The 13,966-nt window shown below is 43.3% G+C and overlaps 1 protein-coding gene across 2 annotated transcripts in view; it reads right to left on the bottom strand.

The window, feature by feature from the left end:
- The window catches only part of Ptprg (protein tyrosine phosphatase receptor type G), a 666,884-nt gene that overhangs the window by 280,814 nt on the left and 372,104 nt on the right, over nucleotides 1–13,966 (bottom strand). For both annotated transcript variants that reach the window (XM_075988580.1, XM_075988581.1), the window contains exon 3: nucleotides 473–652. In XM_075988580.1, coding sequence (XP_075844695.1) covers nucleotides 473–652 — 180 coding nt within the window. The remainder of the gene's footprint in view (nucleotides 1–472; nucleotides 653–13,966) is intronic.

Genomic DNA, 13,966 nt, shown 5'->3' with positions numbered 1-13,966 from the left:
GAGAAAGAGGGCAGAGTCAGAGACGTGATGGATCTGCCTCTAGAGATAAACCTGCTGGAACTTTTCTAGTAGGCCACAACCTCGTGGTGATACACAGATTAATAGAAATGGGTTAAATTAAGATGTAAAAGTTAGTCAATAATAAGCTAGAGCAAATGGGCCAAGCAGTGATTTAATTAAGACAATTTCTGTGTGATTATTTCAGTTCTGGGTGGCTGGGACGAACAAGCAGTTCCTCCTCAAACATTTGATGGTACGTATTTTATATGTTTGTAAAAACTGGGACACAAATATCATTAGATATTTGCCTGAAGTAACACAATGTGGGTATGTCAAAACAAAGATTGCTGTAGGCGGCCTATAGCAGAGGACACTATTTAAGAAGCAAGCTGGAATAAAGTCACACACCAAAGTCATCCCAACACAGATTCTGGTTGGTGGTAAACAAAGAAAAAGAAATCAAAGAGTCTACCTGTTTTCCCTGTGTTCTTCATCCAGGTCTTGTTAGAGGACTCATTGTCGAACCCATCAAGCTGAAGTTCCTGGTATTCTTCGCCAACACGGGCTTGGTGGTCTGAAATGTCGATAGGAGACTGATGGCTTCCCCGGCAGCTGGCACTAGAGGTGACCCAGTGCTCAGGACCGTAGGCACCTGTAGAGAAAAGTGACACTTCAGTCATCGTGGCCCAGAAGTCTGCATCTGAACAAATAAGATGTGGCTAAAGGGGCTGTGGAGGGACTTGGTGGCTAAAATGCTGTGAGCAAGCATGAGGACCCGAGTTCAGTTCCCCAACATCCATGTCAAGCCAGGCATGGTGGTCCATGTTTGCACCTTACATTAGAAGACAGGGGAGTGAGTCCAAGGTTAAACAAAAAAAAATCCTGTGTCAAAACATACGATGGAAAACCCTGGAATATGCAGACCTTCTGCCCTGCGTACAAGCCCACAAGCACATGTGTGCATACATAAACGCACATACACACCCTGATGTGGACCTCTCTCTGCTCTATTGTGTCTGTCTGTCTGTCTGTCTGTCTGTCTCTCTCTCTCTCTCTCTCACACACACACACACACACACACACACACTCCATTCACAGACCAGCCCAATATTGAAACTAGATCTCAGAGAACTTGAGATGGTTTTTGGTCTTTGATTTACAAAAAAACACTTGCTTGCTTCATTTTGATCCAATTCAGGAGGCTGTGCAAAAGGGTCTGGAGAATTGTTCACATTTTTGAAATAGTTTAAGCAAATGTCCTAAAAATAAGCAGAGTGCTCATTCACAAAAAGGGGCTTAATTAAGCATGTTTTGATGCAGAGAACCATAACCCAATTATGGCTTTCCTCTTTGGGTCACAATAGTCAGTAAACAGAATAAAGAAACTCAAGACTAAATCAACTCAAAACAGGATGGACATCATTATGAGTAATGGAGGAGACCTTCATTGAGTATGGAAGGGTTCTCAGCTTGTCCACAGGCTTTGCCTGCATCTCCTTCCCAAGCTTTTGTCTAAAAAGCCACGGAAGGAAGAGACTGCTGTTGAGACTCGGCACTCAGAAATAATAGACCTCTAGGAAAATGCAAGCCATTAATTAAGAGAGAACCAAAATACAGTAGACCTCAAATGCGTCCCAGTAAGACAGAAGGTCAAGAAACACATTGTATTTGCTGCTCAGCCTTATTGGAAATGAAGCAGTAGGCTAATGATGGCTATTAAGTGGAGATCATGTTCTTAGCGCTTTCTGCTTCTGTACCTCGCATTCAATCTTGTTGATACAGCAAAGAGAGAAAGATGTGTCTGCTGAGAAGATGGAGTGGAACCCTTTTAGCCTCAGGCCAATAGAAAGTCTAACAAGTTCAAAAGAGGAACCACAGGCATCTAAGTCTAGCCAAGACACACATATATATATATACACACATACACATACACGTGGATGCATGTACACATGCTCACACACACATGCACACACACACCCGCAGACACAGAATATTTACATAGACACATATATATATATATATTCACCCATGTATAAATACATACCTGCACAATAACACATACACACACTCACTCATGTGTAGTTGGCTTGGACTGCCAGCCTCCAAATCACGGCACTGAAACTTATTAGTTATGAATACTTGGTCTTAGCTTGGCTTTTTTCTAGCTAGCTTTTTAATGAAACTTAACCTATTTCTATTCATCCATGTGCTGCCCTGAGGCTAGTTGACCTCATCTGCATACTGTCCGTCCTGCTCTTCTGCTTTCTCTCTAGCTGGCTGGCCACTGGCTGGCTCCCCTTTTCTTTTAGCCCTCCCGCACCAGAGATTCCTCCTCTTCCTAGCTATTGGCCATTCAGCTTTTTATTAAACCAATCCGGTGCCTTAGGCAGGCAAGATGAAACAGCAATACATCTTTACATAGTTAAACAAATGCAGCACAAACAAATGCAATGCATCTTTAAATAGTTAAACAAACACTCTATTTGACCACACTCATGGACATGTTCATATACACAAACACACAATACATACACACACAGTCATGTACACAAGACACCCACACATATACATACATGCATGCATATGAGGGCGCACATACACACATCCCTTTGCAGCTTGGTTTTCAACTCTTTAAGTATCACATAGCAAAAGTAGGATAGGAAAGTGAATTAGGCATTTTTGTGCCTCTTCACATAACTACCTGGTGTGAAAGGAGCAGCAGAAAGGGAGTAAGTTCTTTCTCCTACTGAAAAAGAGCCCCAAAAGGTGTCCTCAGCCCCTTATGCCTAAGGCAGCTCAAAGCAGATACAGACAATGGCACGGGGGGGGGGGGCAGCCAGGGACATCTTCTGTCAAAAAAAAAAAAGGAAAAGAAAAAAAATTGGAAGTTTCATAGCTGCCAGAGCAATTGGAATAGGTGCTTAAAATGATTTATATTCTCGCCCTCTGGAAAATACTTCAGCTTGGCCATAATGCTGGGTCATTTTCCCAAATGCCCATCCCCAACAGTAAGAGACAGAAAGAAAAAAGAATGGACTATCAGAAAGAACTTGTTCACACAGGAAAAGGTGTAATAAGCCTGGGGCGCTTTCGAGTCATTTGCAAGTGTTTAATACTTTCTAGAAAAAGTCAACATTGCCGGTTTCCTTAGGGTGAGAGAGCAGTGAAGCAGGCAATGTCAAGGGCTTTGCACATAGAACACAGCCCCTCTGTGTAGGTTCCCGGAGGCTAACAGAGTCACAAAGAAGAGCAGTGTACTTCTGCAAACATTTCAGCCCAACTTTATTTTCGTTCTCTATGTGTCTGAGGTGTTCAGAGTGAAGGGATGTAACAAATGACTCCAATTAGTCTCCTGCCACTGCCACAATTTTCTTCCAGAGGCCACAAAAAAATTGCATTGACAAACTGAGTGAGCCAATGGCTGATACACGGGCTGGAAACCCAAATGTGACTTATGGTTAGCTACGAAGGGTCACCATGTCCAAAACATGGGATGCTGTCTATGGGCATCTATAAATAAAATGCTTTAGAGAGACCTCCTAGTGCAATAGAGTGAAAACCAACGCCAAAGGAACCTAATGCTAAACATATATAACACCCAGGAAATAATGGAGGCAGGGCATCATTGTGAAAATGGATACTTAACAATTATCCTATTAGACTGCCACTATTACACTAATAATAATTATTATTATGGTAATAAAAAATACCAAGGTCACCAGAGTGTTTACCATCCACATTAGATGGGTGAAATATAATTTAGGAGATTATAAAAAAATAATTAGTGCTCACACTGGTGGGATTCGAGCTGACTGCGTGCTTGCCTCCACACTTCCAGCCAATATACATTCAAGTACAATTTTAATTGAAACTGATCTTCCACTTCAGGTTTCAAATTAATTCTTCTTTGGAGTGCTTCATGCTCCAGACACCCTTGCTTTGCAACCCGCCCCCCATGTCATTAGCAGAGGAAATAGAACACTTTCTCCAAGCTCACAGGTATCGATTACCTATTTTCCCTTCGAAGCACGGTTGCCCAACCACACTGTAGATGTCTCTCTGCTGTGGAGATGTTCTATAAAAGTTCGTACTGTTAATCACTCACAGTCTCACCATGTTGGGGGATTCTGGCTTTTAGAATTTTGAATAAGTGCTTCAAAGTCAAAAACAAAACAATCAAAAACGCAAAACGACCTTTAAAGTTATCTGACCCCTAGGTCTCTGAAAAAAAAAAAAACAGAACAAAAACAACCCACCAGCAAGATGGCTTCCTCTCAAGGAATGACATCACCCAATGAAAACATGGGAAATTCATTTGCAGGCTGGTTCTCCCTTAAAGACTTAGAATGGGCAGGATATTTGCATTTCGGGAACTCAATTCATTTCACACAGCTAACCCCTCTGACAGTGCAACTTCCTGACAGTCTCACATTCTCCAATGGGGAAAGCTGGGCCAGGGTAAGAGGCCACAGGCTGATTCTCCCTGGCCCAAAGTAACGTGCCTGATAAAACTCTCCAACCAATTAGACCAGAATGGAGACACCCTGCCAACCTTTAAATACCAAGAGAATCGAGCAACGTTCCTCATTCAGCCTAGGATGAAAATATTTCTCTTTAATGAATGCAATGAGTCCATGGGAAGTCGCTGGCTAAAAACGTGGTTTTTATAAAAATGGCCCTCTCCTCCGGGCAATCTTGTTTCCGTTTATGCCTCTCCATCACTGTTGCTCACTTACTACTTGTTCGTACATATCTGTCTTTCCTACTCGTGAACATATCTATAAGACAAGGTTCTCCTACGGTACAATTTCAAATCTCCTAGGCAGGATACCTGCATCACTGCCCCACCTCCGAACAATGGGCCCTTCCAGAAAGCAAAGCCGGACGGGAGATGAGCAATAGGCAGAACATTTGAATGCAACCATGTCCCATACTAACCATGGCTACTGCTCTTCCAGATGCTTCATATCCCAAACTATCCCTGGGGCTTCACAAATCCCTGCATCAACTAGGAGAACAAGAAAACAGTGTGGCTTAAAAGCAGATGTTGGCCACACCATCTCCCTACTTCCTGTCCTTTCTCCAAGTACCTTGAGAGAACAGGGATCTGCACTCTGCAGGTGAAACTGAAACCAGTTCAGACTCCGGTTGTGTGGCTCACTTTATTAAAGAGTTTATGTCGACATGACATGAGGTAGAGGAATTTAAGGAAAGAGATTCCCAGTTGAGACAACTTGTAGGCAAATCTGGAGACCATTTTCTTCATTAATGATGGACGTGTTAAGGGCCCAGTCCCTGTGGGCGGTGCTGTCCCTAGGCATAGTTACATAAAAGAAAGAAGAGCAAGCTGGTAAGCCGCAGCCCTCATAGCCTCCAGATTCCGACCTTCACTTCCTGCCCTATCTTCCTGGATGACCGACTATACAAGCTATAAGCAGAAAAAAACCCCTTCCTTCCATGTTTCTGCTGGTCATGGTGTTCTATCACAGCAACAGAAACCTAACCAAAACAATACCCTACCCCTAAAAGGATAGTCCTTCTTGGTGTCTCTCTCTAACCTCCTCTCTTTTCCTCCCCTCATCTCACACCTGGGACAGGCTCCTCGATAAAGACCTAAAGCATACGTTGAGAGGGAAAACAAAGAGCTGGAAAAAGAAACAAAGGAGGGATAAAGTGTCTTCTATCGACACTCTGCATGCTCTTGGCCATGATTTCACTTTAATTTTGCACATTTCTCAGCAGACTGTTCAATAAATCTCCCTCATTTCCCGGGTCTCCAGGGTCAGGATGCCAATTTCATAGGTAAATACTCCTTAGCTTCATTAACACATCGAATTAGTCTGAACTGCGACGAGGTAAGACATGCTGCGAGCTGATGAGGAGCAAACTGAACAAGCCAAGCCTGAGAAAAGTGCCTTTTAATGTAAAGGTGTAATAGGACCTGCTTGGGAAGCCCATTGGGAAGCATGGCTAGTTACTGTTGAAACTCTCATTGTTTTGTATGGCTAAAACCGACTTCTCTATTCAAAGACAGTCAAGGGGGAGGAAGCTGATTCCGAGCGATCCATTTAAACATGAACTTAACACACACTCGGGGCTGGGCCCAGTTTCCTTGGGATTCACCATAAACTTGGCCAACACAAGCTGCTGTGGCTCAGTGCCTCATCTAGTGATGAGCTGCTCATATCAAAGGGCAGTAAGCAAACTCTATGAAATGCCACGTTCTACAGCAATAGCAGACTATGAAAGCTTGCTAAGGGGGCACTGATACAACTCTTGGTTTGTGGCTGGGCTACAAAACATCCAGACGACTCTCAAGGAACCGGCCTTAGAACAAGGGAAACAAGCAGAGTCCAGCCAAGGAGATCTTCACCTCCTAGGACTTGCAGAGGAGCTGACACTTGAGTGCCATCATTTCTTCAGGCACACTTTTACTAGGGCAAAGTTATCCATCTGCTGTAGGGTCTCGCTTGATGGGGAGTTTTTAGTTTGTGTTGCTACTGCTGTTAGTATTTGTCGTTGTTTCTATGGAAAACGGAAGTGAATGCTAGTTGGATCTGGTTCGGTTACAGGCCTGAAGACAAAAACAAGGTCGGAGATGTAGCTCAGGTGGCAGAAGGCTTAATGTGCACCAAACAAGGGGCTGGCTCTCCATCCTTGTGTAAGAGTGTGTGACGCACGTCAGCTGTCTAAGCATGCTACAGGTCAGAGAAGAAGATCAGAGGTTGGAAGTCATTTGAAGAAACCCGAGAACTTGAATCCTAGGTGAGTTTGAATTCTAGGTCAACTTGAATCCTAGGTGGGCTTGCATTACATGGCAACCACTCCCCTGCCCCCCACCCTCCTGCCCCTAAAAAACCAAAGGAGTTAAACAGTAACTTCACAATGGAGAAGCCTGGCAAACATCACCACAGCCAAGTGAAGAGATCCCCTGTCTCATGACATGCTGATGTTGGAGACATCCTGACTGGGTTCCATAAGGGAGGCCATCACCTCTGTGGTAGGTTTTCAAACATTCCATTACCATCTGACCTATCAGGAAGAATGCATTTGGCAAAACCCAAGATCAGACACTTCCCTTTCATATTTGTTCAACAAAACCTAAAACTCAAGGTCAAAAAATAAAGCAAAATGCACACGTGCGCATCCTCACCACCACTACCACCGCCACAACCAACAAACCATGAAAGAAAAAAACCCCATCCCAGATCACCAAAGAAGAAAGAGGTCATAATAACAACGTGACATGTGGTTGCTTTTGTTTTGGATTTCTGTGTGTTTTGAGTGGGAGTCTGACCAGAAGGCCTCCAAATCCCGACCCTCCAGCTTCAGCTACCAGTGTACCACAATTCCAGGTGTGTCCCTCCCCTCCATGACCCACAAAAAGTCACTCTTCTGTGCATACCTGCCAGTATAAAGAGGAAATATTTGTAAATTTGCACAAAAGCCAGAGAAAAACTGTAAGCATTGTTAAACACGTTCAGCTTCCCGTGTTACTGAGGACATGGGGGAGCTAGCCATGCCCTAGCCATGGCAATGGTTGGCACGTCATTTATGCATGAATAGAATGTGCACAGGTCCAGGAAAAAAAATGGCGGGGCTAGAGGAGAAGCATGGGGGGCCTTCGGCAAGCTAGAGGGTGACTTTTCATTATTTAAAGTAGTATTTAAAAAAAGCCTTATGGCATATAAAGTAGGAGAAATTCACCTTTAAAGACTGTAGTTAAGAAACAACATTATTAAGCTTAATTTATGGATCATCTGTGCCTTAAAATAACACACTCCTCCTGAGTGTGCAGTTAACAAGCCGCCGTATCCGCCTCGCTGTGAGACAATAGAGTTCAGGACACTAGCATCGGGAAGATGGATTCCATCAGAATGGAAAATAAATCACACAACTGAGACTCATTCCAACTGTCTGCTAAAAGCAGACAGAATTCCCTGCAAAGAAGTAGCTCAAAGTCCAGCAAACCCAGAGCCTGTTTGTCATTCAGGGTTTCTTTTTAAGGCAGATGTATCTTCAAAGAGCTGCTGGTTGACGGGTATCAATTTTATACCAATACTGGTGATTCCATTATTCAAACAGAATGCAAATAAAACAGGGAGAGGGAGAGAGGGGGAGGGATGGAGGGAGGAGGGGAGAGGGAAGGAGAGAGAGAGAGATAGAGATAGAGAGAGAGAGAGAGAGAGAGAGAGAGAGAGAGAATATATTCTCTTAATTTTTGTCATAGTTAGAATGACCCATAATCAGAAACAGCACTTTAAAGTCCAGGGAAGACAAATGTACTTTTTTCCACACTTCAAACAAAGCACCACACTTGAGTATAGACTCTCTTAACAGCGGAGCGGAGACACAGACAGCTTACTTACAATGCAGACAAGTCACACAATTCCGATTCCAAACCATGGCTTCCTTAAATACATACACGATATTTTTCAGAAAACAAATACACATTTTGAAATTATTTTTCCACAACAGATTCAAATAATGGTTTCCATTCACTAATGAAAAGCCATTAAAAATAATGAATTCTGTCTAAATCTAATTAAAAATAAAACTAATATACATGTTATGTGCTGTTTCCAGTCAAATAAGTTTATTAATGCCCCCCTCAAGGAACTTTTATTAAAAACATTACCTGAATCCAGGCTTATTACTCTGCATCTTGTTGTCTACTTTTAGCCAACAGTAAAAATTCAAAATACATGTGCTCATTTTTTTAACCACGTATAATTAATGCTTTTTCTCCCAATCTAATACACATCTTTAAATTATCCCACTTTTAATTAAAAACACTTTGTGAGATTCAGTTTATGATGTGCTTCTCCACACCAGAACTAGTAACTTAATTACTATTTATGCATTTATTGTTATACATGGGAGAAAGTGCTAGAAAAGCACTCAGACTGCTCTCTCTTGTTTCTATTAACTGATGTACAATTATGTCGTTGTTCATCTGTGTTAGGAGAGACACTCCCGTCCCAAATTCAGTTCAGAAATATACAGTGACTTTAAAGATGACAAAATGAGCTTCTACCTTTTTGTTTGTAAATTTTAAGCATAAAAATATTATGTTCCAACTTCCCATTAATGATGGGAACTATCAATAACCAGGTATAACACCATAAATAACACCAGACAACAGACCCAAAGTGTACTTGACTTTCTTACTGCCAAAAATGGATTTCCTACTGCCAACAATTATCTGTTCAGTTTCTAGTGGTACTTATTTTATGACTCAGTAGCCTTTCTCTCTCACTATATTTTTTAAACGTCTATTTTACGTGTATGCATATTTTACTTGCATGTAGGTCTGTGCCGTGTGTTCATACAGTAGTGACTAAGGACACCAGAGAGGCTGTCAGATCCTCTAGGACTAGAGTTACAAATGTGCCCACCATAAAGCTGCTGGGAAAAGAACCCAATGCCCCGTAAAAGAACAGCCAGTACTCTTAGCCAGGGAACCATCGCCCCACTGTTCTGAAAGAGTAAAGTGGTAATCACTGCCATCCATGAAGCTTGGAGCCAGAGGTAGCATAGGACTGCTTCATATAACAGAGACAGAGAGGAGGCCAGGGTGTGTACAGGAGCAGCGGGGACTGCAGAAGGTCTTTCCAAGTCCAAACCTGTCACTATGCATGCGCAGAGGGATCTTAGATCAAAATTCTACATGTCACAATTAGAGCCCATGCTACATTCAAACATTTGACACAAATGTCTAACTTGAACTGGAATTATCCAATACCTCCAAATCTCCCTGGCATGGTTTCAGGTTGGGTGACCTTTATTCTGGCCGCTTACAGACACAGCAAAGGACTGGTTATTGTTAATGATGCCATCCTATTTTATGGCTGCATGGCATTTTACAGGCTTGCAAAATGGAGAGAAATTGGTTCTAGACCCAGAATATTCCACTTTATTTAACTGAGACATGCCTCCAGCAGCCAACGACCATTACTCGGCAAAACACCTGCCTGTGCTTTTAAAATGTTTGCTTCTCGTTACAGACCCAAAAGCAGCCATCATAGGCATGGAAAGAGCAGCACACAAAGAACTGAGAAACCAGAGTTGGATCACGAGGAGGTTAAAAAAAGGAGACGAGACTTGAGTCCTAAAACCAAATAATCCCCACACTGTATGATTACTGACCCGTGCTGATCCATGAAGCCCAGATCTATCAGCAGTGTCTGAAAAAAGTTCAGCAAGGGAAACAGCTGAATTATAGGTTTGCTTTTTCACCTTTTCACCTCCCAATCTAGCTTGGGAAAGTAAGAGTTGGAAATTAATCAAGTTTCATCAAGGTTCATTACTCTTATATCAGACAAAGTTCCAAATTCCCAAAGGTTCTAAGCTCCGTGAGAACACTTCTGGCAATACTCAAAACAATTAAATGGACACATCTGCCTTATTTTGATTTTAGGAGAAAGGGTCTGTCAGTGTGACCTAGAACTCAGTAAGTAGACCAGGCTGGCTTTGATCTCAAGGAACAACTTCTGCTTCTGCCCCAGGCTACTGGTAGGATTATGGGTATGGCATCTCCCTGTCTGTCTTATTTTGTTCAGCCACCCTCTCCACGACACCAGACACATTTTTAAAGTTAGCCACAGGAATGTGATGAGGAACACACACACACACACAAACACACACACTCCTTATCACACATTAAATGCAGGCATGTATTAAGTGCACAAAAAATATGACTGATGGTGATCTTCTCAAGAACCCACATCTAAATCCCCAGGACTTGTTGCGATGGCTCTGACCCAGCTTCAGAAATGACACCTGTGCTGAGGACTTTTAAGTCAAATTGACATAAATGAAAGTCATCTGAGGTGCTCAATTAAGAAAATGTCTCTCTGAGATCAGATTATAGGGAAGACTATAGGCATCTTCTTAATTAGTGGTTGACGGGGAAGGCCCAGGCCACTGTAAATGGGGCCATCCCTGGGCTGACAGTCCTGGGTTCTAACAGGAAGCAGGCTAAGCATCCTTCATGGCTACTGCATCAGCTCCTGCCTCTGGGCTCCTGCACCGTTTGAGGCCTGACTTCCCTGGATGGTGGACTATAAGGTAGAAACGAAAGCCAAATAAATCCTTTTGTTCCCAAGTCACACTGGTCAGGGCGTTTGCAGCAACAGTGACCCTGACCAAGACAACACCCAACTAGAAATGGGGAACTCACAGAGGCCCAACCTTCTTGAGTCAGGAAGTGTATTGGCCAACGCCTATACCCATTATGCTCTGGGGTTGGCTAGTCACAGGATCTGATTTAGGTGAATGCTATTCACACAGGGAGGTGCAGCATTTGTGTGGCTGGCTGGCCCTGTGGGAGAAACCTGGCTAGTCCCCAAATATGACTTTAGAAGGAAGGGAGGGGCATGCCCTGCAAACAGAAGATAATGGGGAAAACAGAAAACCAAGACCAAGGGGGTGGGGACGGGAGGCTAGGGGATAAGAGGTCGGGCCCTGAACAAGCCAAACCACACATGGAATGTAAGTTTTATCTTTAGACACCTCCATTTCAAGTGCCTTTGTATTTCAGGCTGAGGAGGCTATCCGCCCTTTGAAAGTAACAGGGCTGATCCAATGATGGTTTAAGACTACCAGTTCGATCTTAATCCATCAGTAAGACCAAAGTGTCAAATTACAAAGATAATAATCAGTAGTCCGTGCAGGCTGGCATATATAAGGCCATCTCTTGACTCCCCCTTTCTTCAACCTCTTCCTTCAGCTTCATTCCCTAGACGGGAAACATAAAGCCAGGGTAGGACTTAAAGATCTCATTTAGACAAAAGTAGAGGAAACAAGCTCCAGGGTTCCTTGCTGTAAATTTTTCCTCCGGTAACACCGAGGTCACAGCTTAGAGTCTAAGAAAGATGGAAAGGAAACAGTAATCTCTCGGGGCAGTCCTCTGCCTCAGAGACCTGCACCACTCAGGTTAGTATGTGGGCAAGACTTGCTGGTGTGAGCGAGAACTGTTCTGGAAAGTCAGTGATGCTTCTCGGCGAGTAAAAGAGACCCAGCGCTGAAGGTCTGGTCTAAGAGGAACTGCATATCCTGTCTGGAGACTGAGGGGCTACCGCTCATTCCTCCGCTCTTGGGGTCAGGCCCTGCAAAGCTATGTGTTAGCTGATCTCAGGACAAACCGCAGCATATCCACATAACACCCTGTCTCAGAGAAGATTTAAAAAAAAAAAGAGTCAGAAGTCAAGCCCACACTGGCTTATGGTTTGAAACCCCATTCTTGGCCCAGGTATTACATGACATAGTGGCATAAGAGACGGAACCACGCCAGTAGCGCTTTGCCCTTCTGGAGAATATTCATCTATGCACTATGATGGAAACTTCTCAATAACTTGTGTTATGCGTTGTTTCCTTGTGTTATAGATGAGGTGATTGATGCTCAGAAGCTAGCACTCTGACCCTCACACAGAGAGTGACAGACCCTGCTCTGAAACAGTGCTTTCTCACCCGGACTCTGCAGGTATTCTACATGGAAGACAGTGACGATAAGAACTGATGTCTTTGCTTGGGGTGTCAAATCCACAGACACACTTGCAGCTTTTGGAAGGGTAAGGTTGGTAATGACAGCATCATCAGCAACATCCAGGATTAAAATCAAGGTAAGTACATGTCACCAAAGGGTTAGTTAACTATGACTAATCAATACAGCAAAAGGAAGAGCAATCAGGGTGTAGGAAGGGAAGGAGGAAAGAAAGGAAAAGGGAGGAAGGAAGGGAAGGAGGAAAGAAAGGAGAAAGGGAGGAAGGAAGGGAAGGAGGGGAGTTCTTTAAGCTCAACCAGAACAGATCTCAAGTTAAATTTCTAAAAAGAAAACCCAATATGCATTGTGGCATATTTTCACTCATTAAAAACTACAGAAAAACTACAGAGAAACTACAGAAAACAGGGTCTAGGAATGACTCAGGGCACAACAGTGGCCTCACAAGCATAAGACCCTGGGTTCAATCCCTACCACTGCAAAAGGGAGAAAAGAAATAAATGGCCATGTGTTTCTCTGTGTGTGTATTAAATACCTATGCAAGCACATTGTTTTTTGTTTTTCAAGACAGGCAGCACATTTAGGATGAGAAAGCACTAACACAGCACGTATGTGGTCTAAATATAAAATTCTGTAATATACTCCAGATTTAAAAGTTAATATTCAGAGTGCACAGAAATTTAAGACAGAGGCAAGAGGGTCTCACGCCATTCTGTAGGAGAAGAGAAGCGGGCATTAGAGCTGACACTACACAATTACATCACGGCATGTGAAGAAAGACAAATACACAGCCAACCCATAAACAGATCACACAAAGGTGAAAGGGAAGCCTGCGAGATCATTATCTGGGTGAAAAGACACTAGCTTCATCTTGGAAAATGTGTATCTTCAGGCGTCAATATATTCTGAGAACTCACCCTTTGCTCTGTCAGCATTTGCAAACCCCTGTCCTCATCATCCCTGGTCAGGGTAAGCAATGGTCACCTCTTGCCACTCTGAAGCTGAAATGCAAGGAGGCCGGTTGTACAGATGGGAAGCGGTAGGCCAACAAGGTGGCCCCAGAGTAAAGGTGTTTGTCCCGCAAGCCTCACCCCTGAATTCAACCGCTCAAAACCATCCATAGAGGGAGGGGCAAAAAGCACCAACGCCATCCTTGTTCTTTAATCTCAGCCCCATGGAAACACAGAGATACAAAATAACAATAAAAACAAAATACAGTTAGAGCAAACAATCACAGCAGCAGCAGCAACAAGATAGTGCTGTCTCCTTAACAATAAAGCTTCATATTCTTTAGCCCCTAAATCAGTGTGTGTGGGGTGGGTTCTGAGGCTTTTGTTTTCTTTTTAAGACAAGTTTTGGAAAACAGGGACTCTTTCTATAGCTCAGGTTGGGCTATAGAAACTCACCATGTAGCTGATGCTGGTCTCAAACACAGCAATCCCCCTGCCTCAGCATCTTGAGGAG

This window comes from Microtus pennsylvanicus, chromosome 10, assembly GCF_037038515.1.
Source record: "Microtus pennsylvanicus isolate mMicPen1 chromosome 10, mMicPen1.hap1, whole genome shotgun sequence".
Classification (NCBI taxonomy): Eukaryota; Metazoa; Chordata; class Mammalia; order Rodentia; family Cricetidae; genus Microtus; species Microtus pennsylvanicus.
This window is presented reverse-complemented; position numbering and strand designations above follow the sequence as displayed.